The 26,635-nt window shown below is 37.9% G+C and overlaps 1 protein-coding gene and 1 pseudogene across 1 annotated transcript; both read left to right on the plus strand.

Annotated features, from left to right (window-relative positions):
* Window positions 1–5,028: 5,028 nt before the first annotated feature.
* On the plus strand, window positions 5,029–8,498 carry LOC128543276 (uncharacterized; annotated as a pseudogene).
* A 1,553-nt stretch (window positions 8,499–10,051) lies between these two features.
* Window positions 10,052–21,050, plus strand: tbxa2r (thromboxane A2 receptor). The gene is made up of 3 exons (XM_053512827.1): window positions 10,052–10,183; window positions 13,669–14,564; window positions 18,589–21,050. The coding sequence occupies exons 2-3, from the start codon at window positions 13,755–13,757 to the stop codon at window positions 18,868–18,870; spliced, it is 1,092 nt and encodes a 363-aa protein (XP_053368802.1). The 5' UTR covers window positions 10,052–10,183; window positions 13,669–13,754; the 3' UTR covers window positions 18,871–21,050.
* Window positions 21,051–26,635: the final 5,585 nt, after the last annotated feature.

Raw genomic sequence — 26,635 nt, forward strand, 5'->3', positions numbered from 1 at the left:
TTTCCTTTTTCTTTTTTTTTTCCTAAAGTAAATTTTTTTTAGCAATGCTTTAATGTATATGAAACATATTATGATAGAGAGAAGTACTTTTTGTCACAGTATTGAACTTCCTATATAAACACACCCTGTTGTGCTTATTTTTTCTTCCTACACAGATATCAATCTCTTCATTTCGGCCACAATCATGGCTTGAAAAGTGGCCCTTCCTGTTTTGCTATAGGAATGATGTGGGAACAAGCCATGCCACTGGAATTGATTATTGACATGTCTGTATTGTGTCTGTTGCTGCTATGCAAGTCATCTCCATCTGGTTTCTGTCTTATTGTAAAATTCCTCACCATGGTATCTAAATCTAAAACTGCTTATTGTTTCAAGTTTGGTTTTCTTTCCTCAGGATATCTTCACTTTACATTTTTAAAATTTACGGGTGCTTCTTGCTAATTGTACCAGTAAATTTCCTTTGTTACTCCTTAGCTTCCGAGTCTGAGGAAATGAGGAGTGGTCACCAAGACATAACACTGATGCATAATGAGTGTGGTGACAAGATTCTGTTAGCAAGTGAATATATCTTTAATCAGGAAAAATTTTCTAAGATTTGATGCCAAGATTTCTCCTTAGGCGATTATATAACAAATATAGGACCATAAAACATTTTTCTAGACACACATACTAATTTTAAGATTAAATTGTTATTCTTTAAAATGAAGAAAATTATTTGCAAAGAGAATAGTACAAGCTCGAAAAAAGTATTAAAAACATCTAATACATATAATCTTGTGTATATTGTATACGGTATGTTTATCGATTTTTTTTATCAACTTGGCACCATGTAACTTTTGTACTGTGGAGTCTTCATCTTGGGTTTTTCTAAATATGGTTTTGAAACTGTATCTGAATTTGAAAAAGTATGATATTTATGTTGTCTTGTTTATTAATTTTGCATGCACAAAGTTTAAAAATAATAAATAGTTAAAGCTAGTTGAAGTAAAAGCTTGGCTTTGAAAAGGATTTGATGATTTTTATTCTGTCTTTTCTCTTGATCTTGACTCCATCTTGCCTTTTAAACGATCTTATCTTGGCTAATCCTGGTTTTGAACTTGGCAATGGCAGTTTTCACTAAAGCTCTACTGCTTATGTATACTTTGGTGGCATTACCATGGGCTACAGAAAAACAAAAGTTTTTTGAAGTATCATTGGATCCTTGGTTTATAGGAGTTTCCAGTACCATTGTTCTTTGATTTCCCTGACCAGCAGATGATGAAGCATGTTTCCCGGCCACGGGTTGAATAATAAAATAAATTAAGGGCAAAAAGAAAGGATGAATAAGTTTAAGGATGCATTCATTAACTTGTCAGTCTGGTGGACAGCCCCTGCTGATCTCAGATCAGTTATGTGTTATTTTTGTTGCTTAATTTATATGATATAATGCAGCTATGAAATACACACTCCCAAAGGAAGTACAGGCAAATTACTTTCTAAAGCTATTTTTGTAAGCTCAGAATAAAGACTATTGTGCTTCATTATCCAATCTTGCAAAGGGTTTTAGAAGAACAATAAAGTAAACATCACCATTTAAACATTAGGAATGCCTTTCTTTTTTTAATTCAATGGATTAAATTCCAAAAATCCATGGAATGTATTTATTTATTTCCGTAATTATAAAAAAGCCAGCCAGCCTTCATGTGGATATGGAATAGGAAAAAAGGGGAAATTTAAGTCAAATTTTGACTTGCACAATGTCAACTAGCATTTGATAGTTTTTATAATAAATAATAAAATAGATGAAAAGAAAATATGGCAAGGGGAAATCAATAATTGTGTGTTTTTGGGTAAAAAATCTGAAACTGCTTAAAGGCAAAGGCAGGATGCTTGTAGTGTATCTGTCAGGCTTTCAGAGTTGGCCACTGCCACAGAGAAAGAAAGCAATTGCTTTTACCAAGAAAGAACATTTAGTGGCATTGAGTTCATAAGTCATCCTACTTTATACGTCTTGACTAATGATGCCAAATCTCTAGTTTAAATAAAAACAAAACAAAACATCTTGAACTGCAGTAGTTTTAATTGCACCTAGCTGTGACAATGAAGTCTTTTCCATCAGAGTTCCATGTCAGGAAAAATGTGAAGCTTGGCTTTACCTCTCAATGCTACAAAATGCAAAAAATGCTTCGACACAATGCTAATATTGGAGATTTTTTTCCCAATTTCTTTTTAAAGTTTACATAAACTCCTCACAGTAAACTACTGCACAAACCTTTTAATTAAATAATAGTCAATAATACAAATGCAATGATATAAATGTGTGATTTGTGGACAGAAACAATGTCAGGGCTGCTTTTGCAGAAAAATAACCAGCACCTTCTGACCAAATGGGATTGAGAATTTGACAGAACTGTAGTATAGTATGAACTTTAGTTATCAGTCTTTTTTGTATTTTGTACATTTCTGTATTATCATTCTTGCACCTATTTATGGTCATATGGGTTCTGCCAAAAGTTCAAATTCCTTTTTTTTTCCTCCCCCCACCCCCCATTAAAAAAAAAACTCCCCAGCCATTATTGACAGATGGTACTTTGTTACTAACCCAGTAACCCAGTGTAAGGATCTATCCAATGACGTAAATGTCAAAGCACTTTTGTAAGTCTCTGTGGATAAGAGAGGCTGCCAAATGTCAAAATGTAAATATAAATGTAAATGAGGATGGGATCTTTGTTCAGTCTGGTTCCTCTCAAGGTTTCTCCTATTGACATCTCAGTTTCATCCTTGATAATAATTATAAGTTATTTGTGACATTTATAACATGATGATTATAACATGTTTCTTCACTTTTTTTATCTTTTTTTTTGTTTTCATTTTGTAAAGCTGCTTCGTGACAATTACTATTATTAAAACGTTATATAAATAAAACTTAATTGAACTGAATTATTGTTTAAACCATCTGTGCAGACCTTGCACGGGAATGTGTTGTGTGATTGTGTGTGTGTGTGTGTGTGTGTGTGTGTGTGTGTGTGAGAGAGAGAGAGAGAGAGAGAGAGAGATCCTGCACATCTCTGGTCATTGATTTCAGTTAATAAATCATAAATATTCCTGAAAACAATGGAAGACTTCTTAATACCCTTAAAGCTCCATGCGCCGTTTGAGATGTTAAGAATATGCAGCTTTATTACGCCCTATTAATTCCTTACAGAAGTGGAATCCCTTTGAAGACATCCAGTAGCTTGTCTTTAGGGGAAAAGCAGATTCCTTTATAAGGATGTGTTTATACATGTCTATATATTCCTATATGTGCTGCCAGAAAACGCTGAACAGGAAAGGACAGAGTCCTCAAATACATGACACCCAATCTTATGTGAAGCAACAAACTGGTTGCTGCTGAGAAAGTTTGTTTGGAAGGCTGCCATGCACTGCTGAGCTACAGTTCAGGGATTTTATTGACATGCTGACTGGCAACATTCCTCCAAGACTAATTAGTCTTAAAGGAATAGTTCACCTAAAAAATTACATTTATACAATTTTTCATTACTATAAATGTAGCCTAAAATATTATCAGCAACTTGTATGGCGTACACATTAAACCATTGTTTCTATAATTTACAGATACTTATAGGTAATTGCTTTATGTCGAAATGAACACAGACTCACATTAAAGTCGTTCAGTTACTCAGACACGTTTGCATGATTTTCAACACTGTAAAACATTGATATCTATAAAATGGAAAGTTATGTTTAAGATATATTTAATGACGAAAACTTTAAAGCACTTATGTAAGTTGCTCTAGATAAGAGCATCTGCCAAATGCTTAAAAGACAATAGTCATGAAGCTGAATCACAATCTTCTTTAATACATAATTTGGTGTTAGACACAGGCAGGATGTGTGGCCTAAACTCAGAAAGAAGACCGAAGTAATCATTTCAATTTGAATTATAGATTAAATTGCAAACAGGACCAAACAATAGGCCTCATTTTTCAAACTGGGGAGAAATTAATTTATTAATAAATCATTTGCAATTATTTATACGTAAAATGGTTATCAGAAAACAATCAGTTTTTGTAAATTCACTGTTTACTAAATTTATTCAGTTATTAATATTTTAAAATATAGTTTAATATTTTCGGCTTTTTCCCATACTACGCTTATTTTAACATTATAATAAAAATAATTTAATTTTAGCAATGCTTTTGTATTTTTAGCAATATGTAGTATTATTTATGATATTTATGAGGTGTGATAATATATTACCATCTCTAATGCTTGACTTCCACCTGTTTAACGTCATCATGCCTTTGCTTACCGGTCAAATGTAAAAAAAAAAAAAAGCATTGATGGCAACATTCCTTAAAACCAATAATTCCAAAGTGAAAATGGAAGAAAAGCTTCCTGAGGGAACAACAAATGGAATTCTATAAATGCCTTCATTGTGCCAGCAAGTAATCTAGTCTCAATTAAATCCCTTTTGTTTTGTAAATTGTTCTCTATTAAGAGCTTTGGACCTTAATTTGTATATTTTCTCTTGTGGAATCACCTGAAACTCTTTTAGGACAGTTAGACTAATTTAAGAATTGGGCAGAAAAAGATACAGTGTTTTCTTTCATGCCTGCAAATGAGCATTAGTACTCTTTTTAAATCAATTTGTTACTTTTTTATTTTTTTTACTTGACTGTTCCATGGTCAGCATTTGTTGTTTTAAATGCCCAATATAATTTATTCACTGACACTTCGGTCAATTTTATCTTAAGTTTACTGTTTCCTATAATACCCACAATGTACTACATACTGGCAATGGTTAAGTGATCCTTTTAACTTTACTTGAAGAAGGTGATGAAGCATTTGCTTACTTCTTCAGTCTGTTAATTTCTCTTATCTCTACCTACACCCTCTGCTGAAATAGATCCCTCCACATGCTGATACAGTTTTGTTTTGTTTTTTATCTTAGATCGCTAACCCACAATGTCACGTCCTTGCAGCAGCTCAGCACAGCTATATTGAATAATTGAATATATATTGATGAGCACCCCAATAGGACGGACCTAAGAACGACGACACAGGACAACGGAACAACGATAACGACAGTACAGTGCATCTGCGGCAAGAGCTGCAAAAACGAGAGGGGCTTAAGAATCCATCAAGGCAGGATGAGATGTTTGAAAGCAGCAGTGACGACGACACACCGCACAGGAGTCACAACTCCTGGTAAGACGCAGGAGGAGCCAGGCCTGGAGGCAAACCACAGTGCCCAGAGCCTCCTAGTGGCGCCAACACCTGCTGCCAACCGCTCGCATGCCATGCAAAGCTGCCCTCAAGTGATAGCATCTCCTGACAGCACACAGAGCCCCCAACGCCAGCAAGCGGCAACGACAAGAAATGACTGTGGCCCTTTGGCTCAACCGAGGATCCAGTGGCCTCAATCCTCAAAGAAAGCTGAGTGGCACCAGTTCGATGAGGACGTGAACCAGATCCTGGAAGTGGCATGCAAGGGGGATGTGGATCATCGACTATTAACAATGACCACACTCATAGTGAACATTGCAGCTGAGCGATTCGGAACGGTGACATCCAAACCCACTCCATCGACATACACTCCAAGTCACAGAGTGAGGAGAATCAAAAGTCTCAGGAAAGAACTCAAGCTATTGAAGAGGCAGTACAAGGCAGCAGGAGAAGTAGAGAGGGTTGGTCTTGTAGACCTGAGAGGAATCCTAAGGAAACAACTCTTGACCCTTTGTAGGGCAGAGTCCCACAGGAGGAGGCGGAAAGAGAGAGCAAGGAAGAGGGCAGCATTCTTGGCCAACCCTTTCAAGTTGACCAAGCAGCTCCTTGGCCAAAAGAGGACTGGCCAACTCACCTGCTCCAAGGACGATATTAACAACCACCTTAAGGCTACTTATTCTGACCCAAATAGAGAACGACCGCTGGGGCCATGCGATGCACTGCTGACACAACCAGAGCCTACATCAGATTTCAACCTGAAGGAGCCCTGCCAGAGTGAAGTGGAGGAAGTGGTGAGGAGAGCAAGGTCAAGCTCAGCACCAGGCCCAAGTGGAGTGCCTTACAAGGTATATAAGAACTGCCCGAAGCTTCGACACAGGCTCTGGAAGGCCCTGAAAGTTATCTGGAGAAGAGGGAAGATTGCCCAGCCATGGAGGTATGCTGAGGGAGTGTATATCCCTAAAGAGGAGAAGTCTGAGAACATCGACCAGTTTCGGGTCATCTCTTTGCTTAGCGTGGAGAGCAAAATATTTTTTAGTATTGTGGCCAAGAGACTCTCCTACTTCCTGTTGAGCAATAGATACATCGACACGTCTGTGCAGAAGGGAGGTATACCGGGGGTCCCAGGTTGCCTGGAACACACAGGCGTGGTAACTCAGCTCATTAGGGAGGCAAGAGAAGGCAGGGGGGACCTGGCTGTGTTGTGGCTAGATCTCACTAATGCCTACGGCTCAATACCTCACAAGCTGGTGGAGGTCGCATTGGAGAAGCATCATGTACCCCAGAAGGTGAAAGGCCTCATCCTGGACTATTACAGCAAGTTCAGCTTGAGAGTCTCCTCTGGCCAGTTAACATCAGATTGGCACCAGCTTGAGGTAGGGATAATCACTGGTTGCACCATCTCAGTGACGCTCTTTGCCCTGGCAATGAATATGATGGTCAAGGCAGCTGAGACAGAGTGCAGAGGGCCCCTCAGCGAGTCCGGAGTAAGGCAACCTCCCATCAGAGCTTTCATGGATGATCTTACAGTGACAACGACCACGGTACCAGGAGCAAGATGGATCCTCCAAGGGTTGGAGAGGCTCATGGCATGGGCACGCATGAGCTTCAAACCTGCAAAATCCAGATCCTTGGTGCTAAAGAAGGGGAAAGTCACAAATGAATTCCGCTTTAGGCTGGGGCAACATCAAATCCCATCAGTCACTGAGAAACCAGTAAAGAGCCTTGGGAAGGTCTTTAACTGTAGCCTCAATGACAGAGACTCCATCAGGGAAACCAGCACTGACATGGAGGGCTGGTTGAGAGCAGTGGATAAATCAGGGCTCCCAGGAAGATTCAAGGCTTGGGTTTACCAACATGGAATCCTCCCAAGACTCCTCTGGCCCCTGCTCATCTATGAGGTCCCCATGACTGTGGTTGAAGGTTTTGAGCAGAAGGTGAGCAGCTATCTACGTAGATGGCTGGGATTGCCACGTAGCTTGAGTAACATCGCCCTGTATGGGAATACCAACAAGCTTAGACTCCCTTTTGGCTCAGTCAGGGAGGAGTTCATTGTGGCACGGGCACGGGAACACCTGCAGTATTCTGGATCCAGAGATGCGAAAGTGTCCGGGGCAGGGATTGTCGTTAGGACAGGGAGGAAGTGGAGGGCAGCAGAGGCAGTCCAGCAAGCTGAAACTCGGCTGAAGCACAAGGCCATCCTTGGGACAGTAGCGCAAGGCAGAGCCGGACTTGGGAGTTTAACAGCAACCCGGTACGACTTGGCCAGCGGGAGGGAGAGGCAGAGGTTGGTGCAGGAGGAGGTGCGTGCTTCAGTTGAGGAGGAGAGAACCAACAGAGCAGTGGCCATGCGGCAGCAAGGTGCCTGGATGAAGTGGGAGCAGGCGATGGAGCGGAGTGTCACCTGGAAGGACATCTGGACATGGAACCCCCAGAGAATCAGGTTTTTGATCCAGGGGGTCTATGACATTCTTCCCAGCCCATCTAACCTGTACACATGGGGCAGAGTAGAGACACCGGCATGCCCGCTGTGTTCCAAGCCAGGGACGTTAGAACACATCTTGAGTAGCTGCTCCAAGGCATTAGGCGAGGGCCGGTATCGGTGGAGACACGATCAGGTCCTTAAATCAATAGCTGATGCAATCAGCAAGGGGATCAAGGACAGCCGATACCGCCAAGCCACAGCCAAGGCCATTCACTTCATCAAGGAAGGACAAAGGCCAGAGGAAACATCAAAGAGCTGCTCTTCTGGGTTGCTTTCCACGGCCCGAGACTGGGTGATGTCAGTTGACCTAGAGAGGCAACTGAAGATTCCACAACACATTACCCAGTCTACATTGAGACCTGACATCATTTTGGTCTCTGAGGCCACAAGACAGTTAATCTTGCTGGAGCTAACAGTGCCCTGGGAGGAGAGGATGGAGGAGGCTCAGGAGAGGAAGAGGGAAAAATATCAGGAGCTAGTAGAGCAGTGTCGGATGAATGGGTGGAGGACCAGGTGTATGCCAGTGGAAATAGGCAGTCGGGGATTTGCCAGCCAGACCCTGAGCAAGGCCTATGGTACACTGGGCATAACAGGCATCAACCGAAGAAGAGCCATAAGTAGCAACGTGGAGGCAGTCGAGAAAGCATCCAGATGGCTCTGGTTGAAGAGGGGAGAACGGTGGGGGCGGTAGCATGCCACTTGGACACAGGCCGGGGTCTGATCAGCCTCGGTCGGGTCGCCTGGAGGAGGGTGTCTGTTGTAAGACCCGAAACACCCCGGGAGTCCAGGAAACAACACTGATGATGTGTCCAAGGTTGTGCATCAGAAGATGTTTTTCTGTAAAAATAACTGCAGGAAACCGTGAGTTCACCATTAGCTCTCTGAACTATTCTACATTTAGTTAGGCTATTTAGTTAATTTAACCCTGAGCATTGCTGAAAAATGTTGTGTGAGAAAAGTAGTCTTGGTCAGCTTGTTTTTAGGAGCTAACAGTCAGTTTTGTCTGGGGTTATTGAAATGTTTTCTTCTGTGAGTCCTCATTGTACCTGCACTAACAATGTGCCTTTGAGATGTCAGTGTGGCACACAATCACTTTGCACAGGAATACCAGAAAACACAAGTAACAGATGTACCAGAAATATAAAACTAATACATTAACCACAGAACCAATAAGATAAACAATGTTTAAACATAGTCATAGTTAATGGGTTTAAAGGTCAATGTTACCATTAATTAGTTATGAATATTCGAACAGCATTTGCGAAAAAGTTGCAATTTCTTCTGAAACTTATTAAGTATCTCTTGCGTTTCTGACCCTGTTGGCCTTCCATACAGAGCGCTCGCACGCGACGACCTAGCTGCTCTCCTGCAAACGCGTACTGTAGCTTAGACGGACGGAAAATGTCCCGCGCGGTTTTTACATACTTAACGGTAAACGTGCCAAAAGCAGGGGGGGAAACCCCTCCGCGACCTTATTTAAGCGTAGCAACTTAGAATTATCTTGTTGTAGTAAGTAAAGTTCTACAAAACCCTCACAAGTATAAAGGCTACGTACAATATATATGTCAATATAATTGAGACAGCAGGCTATTATGATTTATTACAAAATAGTAATTTCTAAGTGTGAGTCCATTAAACCCACATACTGTCTATTAATTCACAGGCACCATCTCTAGACATTCAAAGAAGGTAAATTAATTTAAAAAAAATTGAAATGTCAGTTGATATTAAATAACAGTTCGTTTCATTTTTTTTTCATTTCACTTTTGAAAAAAAAAAACAGCTACGTTATTTATAACATATTTATAGAATTTAACTTTCACTATCAGACCCCCCCCCTCCCATATCCTCATCAACACATTTTAATATGTATGAATCAGCTGAGTAATTTTTTTCTCTTAAATAATCAGGAAACTAAATAGCAGTGCAAAAGTCTTTAATTATTCCCTCATATTGAATTATTAAATTATGTAGATTCAGATGTGATTATAGAGTAGGTGACTGTGAATTGGTATGTGTGGGTTTGATGGACTGTTTTATAATTAATCAAAATATCCTTAATTAATAATATAGATGTTTATAATATAATAGATTATAGATGTATATAGTGAATTTGAATAGCAACTTATGTAAATAATAATAATAATAATAATAATAACTGTAAAATTACTAGATCTTTATTTGATACTTTTGAATAGTGTGAATCGTTTTGTAGAAGTTATAATTTAACAACATAAGTGAAGTCGCTCTGCTTTATGGAGAGGGTGTGCAGAGCGTGGTTTTTTTCCGAAGCTAGTTTTTTTCGGCACTTTACCGTTAAGGATATAATAGCTGCGACCTCAATGCCGCTAACCGTGTTTTCAGGAAGCGCGGCAGGCTTAACCACAGAGTGAAACGCCCCAGTTTAGACGCGCCTGTGACATTGTAGAGACGATGAGAAACAAGAAGCAAGTCACCAAACTAATGCTCTGCGGATGAAGGAACATCTTTAAGGTAAAAAAAAAAAATTGTCCTGATTCTGCTATTTAATTAGGATATTTACGGATTTGCAAAACTGCGTGTGTTGTGTGATCTACAGAGCAAAGATAACTAAAGGGAAACCATTAGATAGAGCGTTTATCACTTACAGCAACTTTTTTCCGCACTGAATTAACACCCAGAGTGTTGCATTAACACAATACAGTATTTATAAAAATCCAGTTGGACTCAAATGAACTGTTAAAGTTTTAAATCCACACTAGGGCTTTTACTGTGCACAGTTTGTAAGTGTTTTTTGAAATCTTATTTATAAAAATCGTCCATATATTTACTTTCGCTTTTGAGTGTTTCTTTTCTTCTGATCTATATAAAATAGACTGTATAGCGAATAGATTTCCGGCTGTTTTGTTCTTATGGAGTGTTCTTTGTGTCTACAAGAATTGAATAATGAATAAAATCCATACTGCTGCAGAAAGGTTGTGTGTCATCCTGACATAGAGTGGTCCAGTTGCATTGGGGTTTATAAGAGGGGGAAAGTAAATGATCTAAAACATTAGGGGTAAAGATGATCTCTCACTGTCAGCTCAGACAAAGAGCTTCAAAAAGAGTTTCATTCTCACTCAATAACATTGTGTTAATAAGAAACCCCCAAAAGTAAGGGACAGGGGTCAAATGCTGGACTTTAGTCCCAAAATGCAACACAACTATACAATGTTGAATACTTTTTAAGACACTTCTTTAGTGATCATTTCTTTTTAAAACTTTTACATGACGTGACATGTTTTGCTATATTGAGTTTTTGGTTTATATAAAATAAAACATGGGCTGAATCTGATCTAACATTGTCTCCATTTTGAATTTTGGCTCATTTGTTCCTGCAACTCTTTATTTTGACAAAAAGATCCATCATTAAAAGCCGTCTCTGGTGCCAAAGTCTGCTTTTGTCTTATAAACAGATGAATAGATTCCTGATCATGCAGCAAGACTTACCCAAAAAGGGAAAAAAAAACGAATCTGGAAAATAAACATTTCATTGCAAATAAGCATAACAAATGAAGGGGTCATTCCAGTTGTTTCAGTTGCCCCAGTATTATCAGAGTTTTCCTTTAACCCCATGTGCATTCTGTGAAAGACAACATGTTTGAAATGTATTTGCTTTTCTAGTTTTGCACTGTAAGGCTATGATACTAATGTTACTAACAAGTACTAGTGTGTGCTTTTATTTTTAGTCAAATTATTCTTATACAGTGGCATGCAAAAGGACTTGTCTTTGTACCCTTTTCCCCTTTCCAGACTGATACATGTCAATTATTTTGTTTCTAACCTGTTTCTGAATTTCTTTCGATTGAGTTGCTTTTGCTTTTTTTCGTTTGTTTGTTTTTACAGATCTCAGACAGGTTTTGTTTAAAGTGATTTTTTGATTCATTTATGATTTCAAAAAATTCATTAAAAAATAATAAATGCAAAAAGAAAAAAGAAGGCAATTACTTTTTTTATCTACTGTAGGGCCAGGCAGGCAGGTTTGGACAGCTATTTACCCTTACTAAATGGGTATAATCATCATGCATTTTGTATTTACTCAAATTATCTTACAGATCTGAATCAGTTATATATTTCCATTTACAGGGCCCCCAGTGACATTTATCTAACTCTAAAGAAGAATGTGTATGTACTCTAAAATGACATGCATGTGCACCTCGATACATCATTGCTTGTGCCATGTGGGTTAAAATAGATCATATTTTTGCAACTATTCATTCATTTAAATGAATGTGATTTTAAGATATGAGTAGGATTTTGCTCTGAAAAATGTTAGCAGTTATTCAGCTGTATTTGTACAAAAGAATGAAGAAAGCCAGATGCCACCCTTTAGCTGCTGGGGGCTGACTAATGTCATCAAGCACTCTACACGTGCGCAAGGTCAAAAAGTTGCATGAATTCCGATCTACCCATTCTCGTTCATTTCACATGACCTAGTAAAAAATAGGAATTGAGTCATTTCAGGCTGATTTTCTAATGGGAACCCTAACCACAATCATGCACAAGTCAGTGCACTCACAGTGCTTGTCCTAAAGCTTGAATAATATGGGGAGAGATTTGTCAGGAAGGTCATCCAGCATAAAACCCATGCCAAATCCTATATTTGGGTCAGATTGTCCTCTGTGGTGACCCCTAAAAGATACAGCTGAAAGAAACAGTCACATATTTACATAGTATTTTCTCAGGATAAAATGATTCATTTATTTATGCATTTGTTTTGCTTCTTTAATTTCAAAAATAAAATTTAAGTTAATCCACTGTCACAAAAGAGTATACCTTCCCGAAATTCGGTGTTAGTCTGATAAAGATGCCTTTATTCCAGCAATGTTTAAGCTTAAAACTTCTCCCTTAACTTTTTAACTTTATATGTCTAAATTATAAAACAGTGTAATAATAACTATTATGTAGGCCTGTTTATTTTCGATGTTTCTGATCAGTCATTGGTCAAAAAGACATTTCTGTGTTAATTTAATGCAAACCAATGAGGGGTATTTAAAATATGTAAAAGCAACACTGACAATAAAATATATTTTTGAAACATCCTGTATTTACATTTTTCTAGGTTAAATACTACACAGGAATATATACGTCTTATAAGTAGATCAATCTAATGAGGTACTTGTACTCAAGACTATGACGTTTTTATATTTTGAAACAGCACAAATCTCGCCTCTCATTTAGCATTGTTTACATTTGGCAGTACCACAGCTTATAAAGTTATAGTACTGGGTTTAGGTTAACTTGGGTGTTAGTTTCTATTCATACATATTTAATGGTCTTTATGTTTGTTTAAGTAGAATAGGACATACACACTTCCTGCTTGTTTATGTAGGCCAACACATACATGCTTCCTGTTTGTTCATATAGGAAAACACATAATATTTTCTGAAAGTATTTTCAGGTTGCTCTCATTGCACTATAGCCATTATAGCTGATGAACCAGAAACAAACGTTCCATTTTTTAAAAATTAAGCCCTTGTAGTTGTAGCCCTCTCATTGGCCACTTTAACAGAAACACCTGAACCCTCTACAGAAGCAGAAGACCTCATCTTATTCTAATCCTACCAGACAAGATCAGGAATCTGAAGATACAGTACAGTGGGCACAAGCTGAGTGAAGTTGGGCAGCTGAAGATTGGAAATAAATCATTAGGTCATTACCATGTGCACCTCGATACATCTACTGTACTTCAACTAGCCTATCTGGCACCAAAAAAAACATGACAAACAAATACACTGAAATCACACATTTCTTGTCTGAAATGATAAAAACGTAAAGCTGCTTTTATGCACTGTATACCTGCCACATGACTGGGTGGTAATAATCATTTCGATAAATGCATGAACAGGTGTACAGGTTTCCCTAATGAGATGGCCAGTGTGTGATTATAGAAGTGTTGATAAGCAGGTCAGATATAAGAACCTTTTTTTACTTATTGTGTGATATGATTTATTTGGCAGTTCTAGAGTGCGGCCCACAGGATGACCCAGTTACCTGACCGAAAGGACTAATTTGAAGAAGAATCAGACAAAGCAAGTGTGGTACCATGATGCCAGTTGAGCCAAACAACACAAGCAATGAGGGATTAAATCTCTCCTTTTGCTTTTCTATTAACAAAGACCGTTTAAAAACCAATGACACCATCGCTGCACGCTACTTTCCAGTGGTGTTCTCTGTGCTGGGCCTCATCTCCAACTTGTTTGCCTTTGTAGTGCTGGTTAAGACCTTCCAGCAAACACACAGCCGCTCTCGATCCTCCTTCCTTCTCTTTCTGTGTGGCCTAGTGGTGACTGACTTCATGGGCCTGCTCGTCACTGGAGTCATTGTGGTTCCTTTTCGCTTCACAGAATATAAGTGGACAGACTTGGACCCCCACTGTCACCTCTGCAATTTTATGGGCATGTCCATGGTGTTCTATGGACTGTGCCCACTCCTTTTAGGTGCCACAATGGCCATGGAACGATTTGTTGGCATCACTCAGCCCTTTGCTCGGTCCACCAAAATGTCAAAGGGCCGAGCATACACCATGGTGCTCAGCGTGTGGGTGACAGCCTGGTGCATAAGCCTGTTGCCTCTGATCGGTTTGGGTAGCTATCACCTCCAGATTCCTGGTTCGTGGTGCTTCCTGAACATCAGCTCTAAGCCTCTGGATATGGTTTTCTGCCTGGTGTTTTCAGGGGTCGGGCTACTGTGTCTGGCTGTGTCCTTCATCCTGAATACTGTGAGTGTGGTCACCTTGCTAAGAATCTGCTGTGGACAGGACTCCACTCAGCGCCGGAGAGACTATGAGGTGGAGATGATGGTGCAGCTCATCCTTATCATGGTCATTGCATCCGTCTGCTGGTACCCATTGCTGGTAAGTGTGTGGATGTGTAATGTGTGGAGCTTTAGTTTATTAAGGTAAGTTTTTCTTGCTATGAACAAGAAAACTAAACCAGAATTTGCCTAAGAAGTGAGCCAAAATGATAAGCAAGGATTGTAAAATAAGATAGCAAGACAAAATAAGATATTAAAAGGATAAAATACACAAATTCTTTTCAATATAAATCAGGAATTTTCATTTGTATTAAATGCTATTACAATAGTATACACTTTGTGTTTCTCAATTATTTAAACTTTATACAATACAAGGATATTTCATATAAATCAACACAACAATAAAAGCATTAAGTTTGGCATGGCTCCACAGTTTCTCCTCAATTAGCGCACTTTGTAAGAAGGCTGTGTTCAGGAAATATGCTGGAAATGCAGTGACATAACCATGTTGGGTGCTGATAAGCCATGCCTGGAGGAAGCATCTCCGGCAGTTGACTGCACAGGAAGCTGCTCTTTGTAACTCCTGAATATAAAACGCACGTGCTTCACGTCAAATCGTGTAAATATATTTAATTGTCTATCAATAAAGCCCAGTAAAAAAAACATATGCCTAATCTTTATTAAAATATTCCATTAAATATAAAATATTAAATGCTCAAATAAATGTGAGGATATTGGAGAACTATATATTAAAGTAAGTAAATTCAATAGTTTTAATAGTTCCTGTTTGTTAAACATTGCAAGAGAATCGCTGGTTATACAGTAGTTCTGTTATACGCTCCCCCAGATTCAAAGGTTCAAGTCCCGTGGTTGGTGAGTTTCCTAAGGGTGCTCCGATTTACTTAAAAATCCAAAGATGTGCAGATTAGGCTAATTGCCATTTCCAAATTGTTCATAATGTGCAAGCGAATGTGTGCGTAATTTTGTCTTGTGATGGATTTGCACCTTAGAATGTACCCTTGCTCAGGCCCTGTGTTGCCTGGGATAGGTTCCGGGCCTTCCACGACCCTGTACATGGTAAACGGTATAGACACAAATGAGTAAGAGAGTGTGACAGTGTGTAAATCAGCTTATAAACTTTATTATTCAAATTTGTGCTTTACAAGTCATTGTAATCCACTTGGACTGTTCCTGCTGTAATTGCAAATGAATGGATTTAAATATTTATTTTTTAAAAGCCTTTAAATATTTATTTAAACAATCTATGATTTTACATAACCGTTGTAAACCGAGTGTTCCTATGTTCAAATTTCAGATGTATTTTTTTATATATCCATTGTCCAGTAAACTATGCCACATCTGTGTGTTCGGATGAATCATGACATTAAAATACAACAAATAAATTTTTTTAATTAAAATAATTAACAGTTCTCATCTCAGAGTAGTTTAATTTGATCCAACTTATTTTCATCACACTACAGTCCTTTCACATTTTCTCCATGTTAAAACTGCTGACTTAAAGGAAGCTATCTATGACCTTTAGAAAGCTTAGCCATTAGCATCCCTGCTGACCTGAGAAACCCTCAGGAAATGTGTCCTAGGTGGCCGACCCGGTGTGGGGATTTTTCTAGCATTGACTAACCATGTTTCCCCTGGACAGATTTATATTATGAAGACTGTTTTATCTGCTGATGCCGTCAACCCAAATTTTGTTCTGTTCTGCCTTCGAATGGCCACCGTCAATCAGATATGCGACCCCTGGATTTACATCCTCTGTCAGGAGACTAGATTGAGGCGAGTAGATTAATTTAGAATAATTAACAACTAGCACTGATTCCTGACTAAATTACTATATTGAGATAAGATGCACAGAGTCAAATCAAAATGGCTCCCTTGCAAGCTGCTAACATGTTGGCTAGGCCAAGGGTCTATATTATCCACAAAGGTCTAATGTGGCAGCAGATTATAATACCATCCAGATAGGAGGTATATTTGATGAAGATTAAAAAATGAAACAGGTGTGACTCCTACTCAGTTATAATGAAAACCTGCTGCCACAATGGCCCTTTGTGGACAGCACTAAAGATGCCTGGGCTGTAATACCTCACAAAGTTTCTGAATTCATCTCAAATAATGCATCATAATCCATTTTAACTCATTATGCTTTTATTCTTCTTTTCAGCATGTGGGGATAATCAGGTGTTTGTGTGTCTGTGTGGATGTGTGTTTATGTCTGTGTGTTGTTCAGGAAATCATCTCTTCATGAACAAACTGGTAGGCTAATGTTAGCTTGTTAGCTAAAATCAGGTCCTTGCAATACCCCTTACTTACCAGTGCTAAGCTGTTCCTTGCAAAGCATTAGCAATCTAATCACTATATCAGTGCATCTAATTCCGGTGTAGCTGTAACGTAAAGTAAAACAGAGCGATATCATTCCACCACTAAGCCCTACCTTTCAAAATATAAAAGTGGAATAGTTGCAGGAAGTGACATGCACAATAACATACTTTCATGCAGAGGTGGAAAGAGTAATACACTTTTGTACTCAAGTACATGTACTGTTACTTCAGTGAAATTTCACTGAAGTACAAGTAAAGTTACCATTATAAAAGTCTGCTCAAGTAAAAGGAAAAAGTAGCTCATTAAAAATTTACTCAGAGTAAAAGTTACAGAGTTACTTTTTTAACAGCGGGGGTGGGATAGGGGATTCTAGTTCGGCAAAAAAGACCAGCGGATATAAATCTCAAACTAGTTGTTTTTAATTGAAGGAACACCTTTGTATAATAAAGCTGTTGCCTTTCTTGTTCTTGAAATCAAAGTGGTCGCTTAAATATGGTGTGATGCTTTGCGCTGGATAGCCGAGGAAAAAAAGAGCCAAGAATGACATTCAGTACAAAACCTTTATCAGCGTCACAAAATATAAAGTAAAAGTAAAGAAAAGGATAAAAGAATAGAGTGTTTCGGAGTTGAGCAGCACACCTGAGCTCCTACTCTGTTCTCTCCTTCTCACGCACACACCTCGGCAGCACACACACTGGGGGAGAGGCGGCAACTCTTAAAAGGGCAACATACATACATAATGCTATACAACATAAAGGTACATAAAGGTATACAACATAGTAGTGGCCGTTACAATGGCCAGGGGTTTGCTTCATAAGAATTTGATTGAATTTTGCTTTCAGCTGGGTCTGCATCACTGCCATCTGTTTTGTCCGTCTCCAACAGTCTTGTGAATTTAGCACGTTTGTTCTCCACGCCCATCAATCAATCAGTGCAGTGGTTTTTGTGGTGCAATTCTTTTCCTTTCCCGTTGCATTATTTATTATTATTTTTTTTCATTAATTTATTTTTTACTCAGTAGCAAATGTAGCAAAGTACAATACTTCAAACAAAACATACTTAAGTAAAAGTAAAATTATAGATTTTAAAAACTACTTTAAAAAGTAGAAGTACACAAAAACTACTCAATTACAGTAACGCGAGTAAATGTAATTTATTACTTTCCATCTCTGCTTTAATGCTGAAATTAGAATCCTTTATATAAAATGAAAGGCAACATGGGGGTGTAGCAGGTAGCGTTGGTGCCTCCAAGCTTCAATCCTGAGCCTGGGTTATTTTTACATATTCTTCCCATGTGCGTGTCAGATTTCTTCATGTTCCCCTTACACTTCCAAAAACATGCCGGTAAGAGAACGGTCTACTCAAAATTGTGCCCTAATGTGACAGAGTTTATCTGAATCCCTGAGGGTCTGATACAGCTGCTTATTGTCTACATGGGAAGCATCATTTGGCCATGCTAGTGTCTAAAAAAAAGTTTATTAAACTGCATTGGAGATTTGACCTACAGTTTGAATGTGGTAAACTGATTCAAATGATTCTTGTTGTTCTTGTCCTTGTTGTTACCTAACCTGAATGACGTGTGTGGTGGGAAGTTTGCTGAATGAGAGTGTGAAGGAGTGCTTGCTGTTGTTATGTGCATGCATGCATGTGTTTTTTCCTGTAATTAGGCCTGCATGAACTTGCTTAAAGACTACATATAGGTGTATTTTATCTATATATCTAATTTAACCTCTTTTCAACTCCTTTTGTCCCCTTTTGGTTATCTTCTGTCTCTCTGTATATAGGTGTTTATTGCACAGACAGTTTTGTCTGCTTCAAAGCTGGACCTCCTCAAACTGTTGCTCTACATTCGCTTTGCTACCTGGAACCAGATCCTGGACCCTTGGGTCTACATCCTCTTCCGATGTTCCGTACTAAAAAGGATCTATCCTCGTGCGGCCTTGTCTCGTGGCTTCACCTCTTTGCGCAGACTTACTCAATCCTCAATCGGGCGCCCAAGCAGTCTCAGTCAGCAAGTCTCAGAAGAACCAAAGCGGGAAGAAGCTCTTATGTCTCCTGCTAACTGATCACCACTCAGGACTGTTGGTTTAATGCTCCAAGAGTCTTTTATATATATTTATTTAAAATTTAATTCCCCAAAACATAATAACATGATTTTGCGTAGTGGATAGCACTGTGGTCTCACACCTCTAGGGTCGAAGGTTCGATTCCTGTCTCAGGTCTGTATGCATGTTTTTTTTTCAGGTACTCCGCTTTCTTCCCGCAGTCCAAACATGCAGATTAGATTAATTAGCGTTCCCAAATTTTCCACAATGTGTGTGTGTGTGTGTGTGTGGCCTGCGATGGTTTGGCACCCTGTCCAGGGTGTACCCTGCCTCGTGCCCAAAGTCACCTGGGATAAGCTCCAGGCCTCCTTCGGCCCTGTACGGGATAAGCAGTATAGAAAATGATGATGATGATGATGATGATGATGACGATGATAATTTGTTAACATTCAGTTTTATTTGTACTCCATTTTAACTACAGGGGTAGCCAGGGGTAGCTCAGTGGTTAAGGCATTGGACTACGGTTCGGAAGATCCCAGGTTCAAACCCCACAACTACCAAGTTGCCACTGTTGGGCCCTTGAGCAAGGCCCTTAACCCTCAACTGCTCAGATATGTAATAAGATTAAAAAAAAAATGTAAGTCGCTCTGGATAAGAGCGTCTGCCAAATGTCTAAATGTAAATGTAAACTACAGTCATTGTCACAAAGCAGCTTTAAAGGAACTCAAAATAAGAAATGCATTTTTCTACAAATAAGTGGTTTGTGATTTTGTAATTTCACTTGTGTTTACAAGTGCATGCAAGTGTTGAATTAACTCCTTGCTAACTCCCTGTTATATGAGCTGATATGAGCTACTTTCCTAAGTAGTTTTCAATTTCAGTTTAAGGTATTACTTGCAACTCGGAACTGCTCTAATGCAAATGCCGAGGGGCATATTCACGCATCTAAAACTTTGTATGCATGCAAACGTTTCACAATAAATTTATATGGAAAATATATAATTGTTATAAATGTCTGGGTATTGCAAGACCAGCATTCTTTCCACATATACATTGTAAATAGCACAGCGTGAGCATTGTTGGGATCTGAGATGATTATTTTAACATTTGACTGATAACTTGATCATTTATAAATTAAAATGTGTAGTCCAATGGTGTAAAATTGGCAGATTTGGTCCTTATCTTGCTCGGTAGTAATTTTGACTATTGTTGCCAAGCTTGATCATGAAATTCCATATCATTGAATTTTGGATCTGTTTAAGTGACATGACTGCAGAATGGCAAATGGAAATTAGCCAGGATTCAATGTTACTTTATAATATTAATCTGAGATGCGTACATTCTTTTAATTTTAATGAATTTTCATCAAATTGTGTTGCATTTTCCTTCGTCCTTTGGGAAAATCAAACCAGAAAAGGATGTCAATGGGTAAACTAATCATATTCAAATATTTAAATCTGGACAGATATCTGCTACATTTTTATTAGTCACCCAGAACCTCCAAAAGCATCCATCCATATTCCCTACCCTGATCTCCACCAGTCAGTCTCCTTCAGAGTTCACAGGTTTATTAATCACACTCACATGTAGCTTGTTAGCGTGTGCATTTAGTCACCCATTCGCTCATTTTGCTTCTGTGTAAATTTTCATTTGTATTTTCTGCCTGGAGATTTCGAACTTTGTTGTTTGAAATCAATAAACCGTGTTTCCTTTGGTTTTTTTTTTTTTTTTGGTTCAATTAAACGTGTTTCCTCTGTTTTTAGTTTTTTTTTCAATAAAATGTGTTTCCTCTGTTTTTTTTAAACCACAGTGCATGTACCTTCTTTAATCTTATGGGGCAGCATGTGATGATTTATATTTTGTAACAGTTTCTTAATATTTTATAATGTACGTTTTTAATGTACTTATTCTGATACATTACTGATTCGATGGAAACAACTCATTCACAAGACCAGTATTGTGGACATGATTAAAAAAAAGAATATTTAAGTTTTGTTTTTTTGTTTTTTTAAGAAAAAAACATGAAATTGTTAATAAGTCTTCTGCACAGTGGCTTTTATTAACTATTTACTAAAGGAGTATCCAGTGTCAGGACATTACTGTCTGAGTTTTGCTAACTTCAGGAAAGCATTTCACTGCATATCATACTGTGTATGGTTGTGTATGTGACAAATAAAAGATTGTAAGCAATCCTTCTACAACATTGATATCTATAAATTGAAAAAAAAAAGTGATGTGACATTTGGCAATAAATAAGGAGAACGGCAGACGTTTTCTAATGTTATTCTGAATGTATACACTGATCAGCCATAACATTAAAATCTTAAAAAGTTACCGGTGTGCCACCAAAAGAGCTTTGACCTGTTGAGGCATGGACTATGCAGTATCTGGCAGCAGGACCTTTAAATGCTGTTAGATGTAAGGGCGGATTCCGTGGATCAGACTTGTTTGTCCAGCACATTCCATGGATTGGATTGAGATCTGCGGAATTTGAAGGCTGGATAAACAAGCTTAAATGTTTTGTTTGCGAATCCCAATATACAGCAAGATGTGATACACTGAGTCGACTGATATCTTTCTCTCGTGTCAAGCACTAATTTTTTTTTTTTTTTTTTTTTTTTTAGCAATTTGTGCTACATTATCTTCTTTGTAAGATCGGACCAGACAGTCTACTCTTTGGGCCCCACCAGCATAAATGAGCCTTGGATACCTGAGTTCTTGTCTCCAGTTTACTGATAAATAATTCATAACTATTGATATCCAGTTTACCTGCCACTTGTGTTAGTTGGGGCTGATCACTATATGAAAAATGCTTGTTTTACCATCAGATGGGTTTTGGTTACAGTGTGATTGCTTTGTGGTTTTACATATTACATTTTAGTCTCTCATCTTATGTTACTAGTGGTCATTGACTGTTATGATTTAGTAAATATGCACAAGGGCAATTTTTTCAGCTTTGCAACTCTTGTGCTGGTAATTTTGCATGATGATTTTGGCACAAAATATCCCCATGGTGTACTCTGCCATGTCAGTCCTTTTGGCTTTGCAGAGCCTTCGATTCCAGGACTGAAAATACCGCATGTGCCCACTGACACAAAAGTAAAGGCCAAATTTTATTTATTATTGTTTTTATATTAAAATAAATTGAGCTCTTTCTGAACTCATTGAAATGTTTGACATTTTGCTGTGTAGTTTTAGAGGAGAACACAGTGAGAACAAATATATTTATTATTAATTTCAATACATGAACATATTGCTATCCCTGCTAATCCACAAAGTTTTCCATGAACTGCTCATTTCCATCGCCCAATAAGGAACCGATGATTCTTAAAAAAAAAAAAAAGATTATTGTAAATTGTAAATTCACGTTTTCAGTGCAGTTATTAAAAAATCACCCGGGTAATAATTTTCCCATGAAAGCACATGTGTGTGTTGTTGTTCTTAGACCACAGAAGTAATATCTGAATATTTCTAAATGTAAATAAGCGGTAGTTGTCCCCAAACCAGTTGTTCGCTCAATGATTAAAATGTAATTTTAAATGAAGCTTGTTATGTTACTGAAAAACACTACAAACACTTCTTGTGCAGGCATAACTGTTACAAATCACTGAGACGGGAAAACCGTTCCACAAATATTAAGCAAATTATTCTAATAGAAGTCTTCACCATGCCCGTGTTTTCCTTTAATAAATATGAATGGATATTTAAACTGTATATTACTAGATTGTGTAACACGTCTGCCATACAGGTCATTGTATGAGTTATTACTATAGAGATACTAATGTATTAGAATTAACACATTAATGTAAGCTGTGAATAAAACACCAGTTTTATGCTGCTGTTCTTCTATATATACAGTGCCTTGCAAACGTATTTATACACCTTGAACTCATCCACATTCTGTCACATTACAACCACAGATGTAAATGTATTTTATTAGGATTTTATGTGAAAGACCAACACATGATTGGGAAGTGGAAGGAAAATAATAAAGGGTTTCCAGATATAAATCTGAAAAGTGTGGCGTGCATTCGTATTCAGACCTCTTTACTCTGATATGCCAAACTAATATCCAGTGGAGCCAACTGCTTTCAGAAGTCACCTAATTAGTAAATAGAGTCTGCCTGTGTGTAATTTAATCTCAGTATAAATACAGCTCTTCTGTGAAGCCCTTAAAGGTTTGTTAGTGAACATTAGTGAACAAACAGCATCATGGGCATCATGAAGCCTAAAGAACACACCAGACAAGTCAGGGATAAAGTTGTAGAGAAGATAAAGCAGGATTAGGTTATAAAGGTATCCAGAGCTTTGACCATTGCACGGAGCACTGTTCAATCCATTATTTGAAAATGAAAATAGGATAAATTCTGCAAACCTTTTAAGACATGGACAGATGGTGGACAGAAAAAACATTTTGTAAAACAGATGTTCTGGTAGGATGAGATCAAAATGTAACTTTTTGTAAAGCAAAATGCTACAGTATGTGTGGTCGGAAAACTAACACTGTGCATGGGGGTGGCAGCATCGTGTTGTGGGATGCTTTTCTTCCGCAGGGACAGGGAAGATGGATGTAGCCAACTATAGGGCAATCTTAAATTTAAAAAACCTGTTAGAGTCTGGAAAAAACTTGTAAGACGGGCCTCCATGGATCAGACTTGTTTGTCCGGCACATTCCATGGATCGGATTGAGATCTGGGGAATTTGGAGGCCGGATAAACAAGCTTAAATGTTTTGTTTGCTAATCCCAATACACAGAGTCCTTTTCTTTTGTCATGCTAAATTATTATTTTTGTATTTTTTTAGCAATTTTACTACATTACCTTTCTTTAGGGTCGGACCAGACAGTCTACCTTTTGGTTCCCACCTGCATAAAGGAGCCTTGTATCCCTGTAATCCTGTCACCCGTTTACTGATATATATAATTCAGTATCATTGTTATTTAATTCACCAGCCGGGGGTGCTAGTTGGGGCTTATCGCTATATGAGAAAAGCTGCAAAAACTTGTTTTTTGAGAATCACCTTCCAGCAGGAAAACAACTCTAAAAATACAGACAAAGCTACAATGGGTGGTCTAGATCAAAGCAGATTTATGTGTTTAAGTGGCCCAGTCAAAGTCCCGACTTAAATTCAGTTGAGGATCTCTAGCAAGACTTGAAAATTGCTGTTCACAGACACTCTTCATCCAATCTGACTGAGCTTAAGCTATTTTGCAAAGAAGAATGAACAAAACTTGCATCTGTAATTGCAGAAAAATGTGGTTCTACAAAGTATTGACTCAGGGGGGCTTAATGCAAATACACGCCTCACTTTTCAGATATTTATTTTAAATAACCCTTTATCATTTTTCTTCCATTTCACAATTATATGTCACTTTGTGTCATGGTGGTCTATCTACAGTGGCCAAGACGTGCAAAACAAAATAACAAAACCGAAAAAAACCCATAATAAATTAAAAAATAAAAAAATAACAAAAAATAAATAAAAAATAATAAATACAAATACAAAATCCTATGGACCCGGCGTATTTGTTTTCTGCTGTCTTTTAAAAGTTTGAGATTTTTTTCAGAAGAACTGCAGAAAGCTGGCAGAACGCCATGTTTAAATGCATAATAAGGACAGTAGGTTTGCACATTCATACATACATGAATCTACCGCCGCAGGCTGCATACTTCCTGTATATCTTGAGTGACAGATGTCTTGTCCAATCAGTGGTAAGAATCCCATTTGCAAACTATACCTACCTTTTCTGGATTGTCTAAATTGTCCTTGTTTTTTGAGTTATTTTGTTTTCGGGTTTAGTTTTTTATTATTATTATTATTATTATTATTATTTTGTTCTTCAATTTGTTGTTTTGTTTTCGATTAGTTTTTTTGTTTTGCACTTCTCGGCCACTGTGTCTACCACATAAATTGACAAAATAAGAAAAAGTTCAAGGTGTATAAATACTTTTGCAAGACACTGTATAAAAAATACAGATTGAAGAATTCAGCACTGCTATGATATAATGTTGAACATTCACTTGAAATCCCATTTAGGCCTTGTTCACACGGGCATTAAGTTTTTGGATAAATGAACGTGCTCTGAACGTCCTTGACGTTTATGTTGTGTTTTGTAGTGGCACTTGATTGACTTTTACACCGGCGTTCGTTTGTCTCTGTCTAACGTCAGCCTGCAGCCCAAATTGTAGTTTGTGTGTTAACCTGTGGGGGCAGTGTGTCGGGAACTGGATATGAAAGCCCGCCGCTACCGGGTTCACCCTCTGACTGCACAACGTCGGATTAAAAGACGTTTTTTTGTGATTTATGAAGAAATGCGAATATTTCCGCGTAGGTTTTTCAACATTTTTTTTTATGTTGCGCTTTTCCGCATGGGATATATCCGGTCCTCCGAAGCGTAAAATGAACGCGAAGAAAACGAACTAGAAGCGGTTTCCTTGCGTTCGTTGGGTTTTCAACGCCAAGAAAAAGGTGCATTCAAAGTTTTTTAATGCCGTATAAACGCGCAGCCGGACAAACGCACGTCACCAAAGCCCGTGTGAACACTCTCATTGACTCCTATGTGTAGAAAACACTCTGCGCTTGATCCGCGCTCACCGGACGCTACAAACGCAAGAAAAACGCTCGATTTTAACGCCCGTGTAAACAAGGCCCTAAACACGTGTTATATTAATTAACAAAAAATTAATTAATTAGTTAATTATAAAAATTAACACTTATTACAAAGTTTTATCAATAACTGAATAACATGATTACCAAGATGCTGTACTTGTCAGTTCTTTACTTTGAAAACAGTACAGTTAAAGATATTTATGCAATGTATAAATTAAACATGATACAATAAACCCACAAATGGCTACAATTGAACCTAATTTTCAATGCGATCAGTCACTTAGTCCGAAGTACATTAATTTTGAGAACAATGTTTAAAAAATAATTTAATATTTTGGGGAATATGCAGAATTATTTTATTTCACATTTCTTTGGTTGTACTTGTGCATAGACACAGGTCCCACATAAAAGCAATAAGTATTGCGCAATGCCAGCATGTGGGAGGTTGAGCTACCATGCTGACAGACAAACTCTGGACAAACTCTTCTGATTTCAGCCATACACAACTAGAGTTTAAATCTGACTCCAATTACAAATATTTGGTTCGCATAAACAGATACAGATAGTGACATTGCATTATAACCCCATGCCATTTTGAACAAATGCAGATATAACCACAGTGTTAACTTTTTAGGTTTTTATGCCAGCATATCCACTCTTGACATCTAATTCTTCCTAAGGGTTAACCAGTGTCAGTTCAGTTTTATTAAACTTTGATTAGTGCAGTCCCCTTTTTAAAATAACCAGTTGTTACTGTTCACCTTTAAATTAAGGGAAGAAATTCAGGTTTCTGTGTACTACAAGGATTCTTTATTGCAGACAAACATTACTGAAGTAGTTCATGTTATATTCTATATATACACAACACAAAATATCTGCACATGAAAAGAAGACCTCCATTTTGTAAGCTATCATTGGGTAATATAAAAGACATAAAAGACCAAAAGTTTAAACTGAAGAGTAGTCATGTCAAGTCCTGTTCATTCAATTCAGCTCTCATAGAGTTGTGCTTATAATGAAACCTGGTCTTTTATGGGACCTTCACATGGACAGACTCAAACACACCACAGTGTTCAAGCAATATAAATAGATATGGATTCTGTGGATTTTCCTGTTACTGGTTAACAGCCAACAGCACACTTTTGCAACAAATATATATATATATATATATATATAT

The sequence above is a fragment of the Clarias gariepinus genome, chromosome 15 (genome assembly GCF_024256425.1).
Source record: "Clarias gariepinus isolate MV-2021 ecotype Netherlands chromosome 15, CGAR_prim_01v2, whole genome shotgun sequence".
Classification (NCBI taxonomy): Eukaryota; Metazoa; Chordata; class Actinopteri; order Siluriformes; family Clariidae; genus Clarias; species Clarias gariepinus.

What these genes read in the sequence shown, in the direction of transcription:
- tbxa2r (XM_053512827.1), top strand. Translation starts at nt 13,755, where the DNA reads ATGATGCCAGTTGAGCCAAACAACACAAGCAATGAGGGATTAAATCTC. An exon ending in TCTGCTGGTACCCATTGCTG is followed by an intron (nt 14,565 to 18,588) that starts GTAAGTGTGTGG and finishes CTCTGTATATAG; the next exon opens with GTGTTTATTGCACAGACAGT.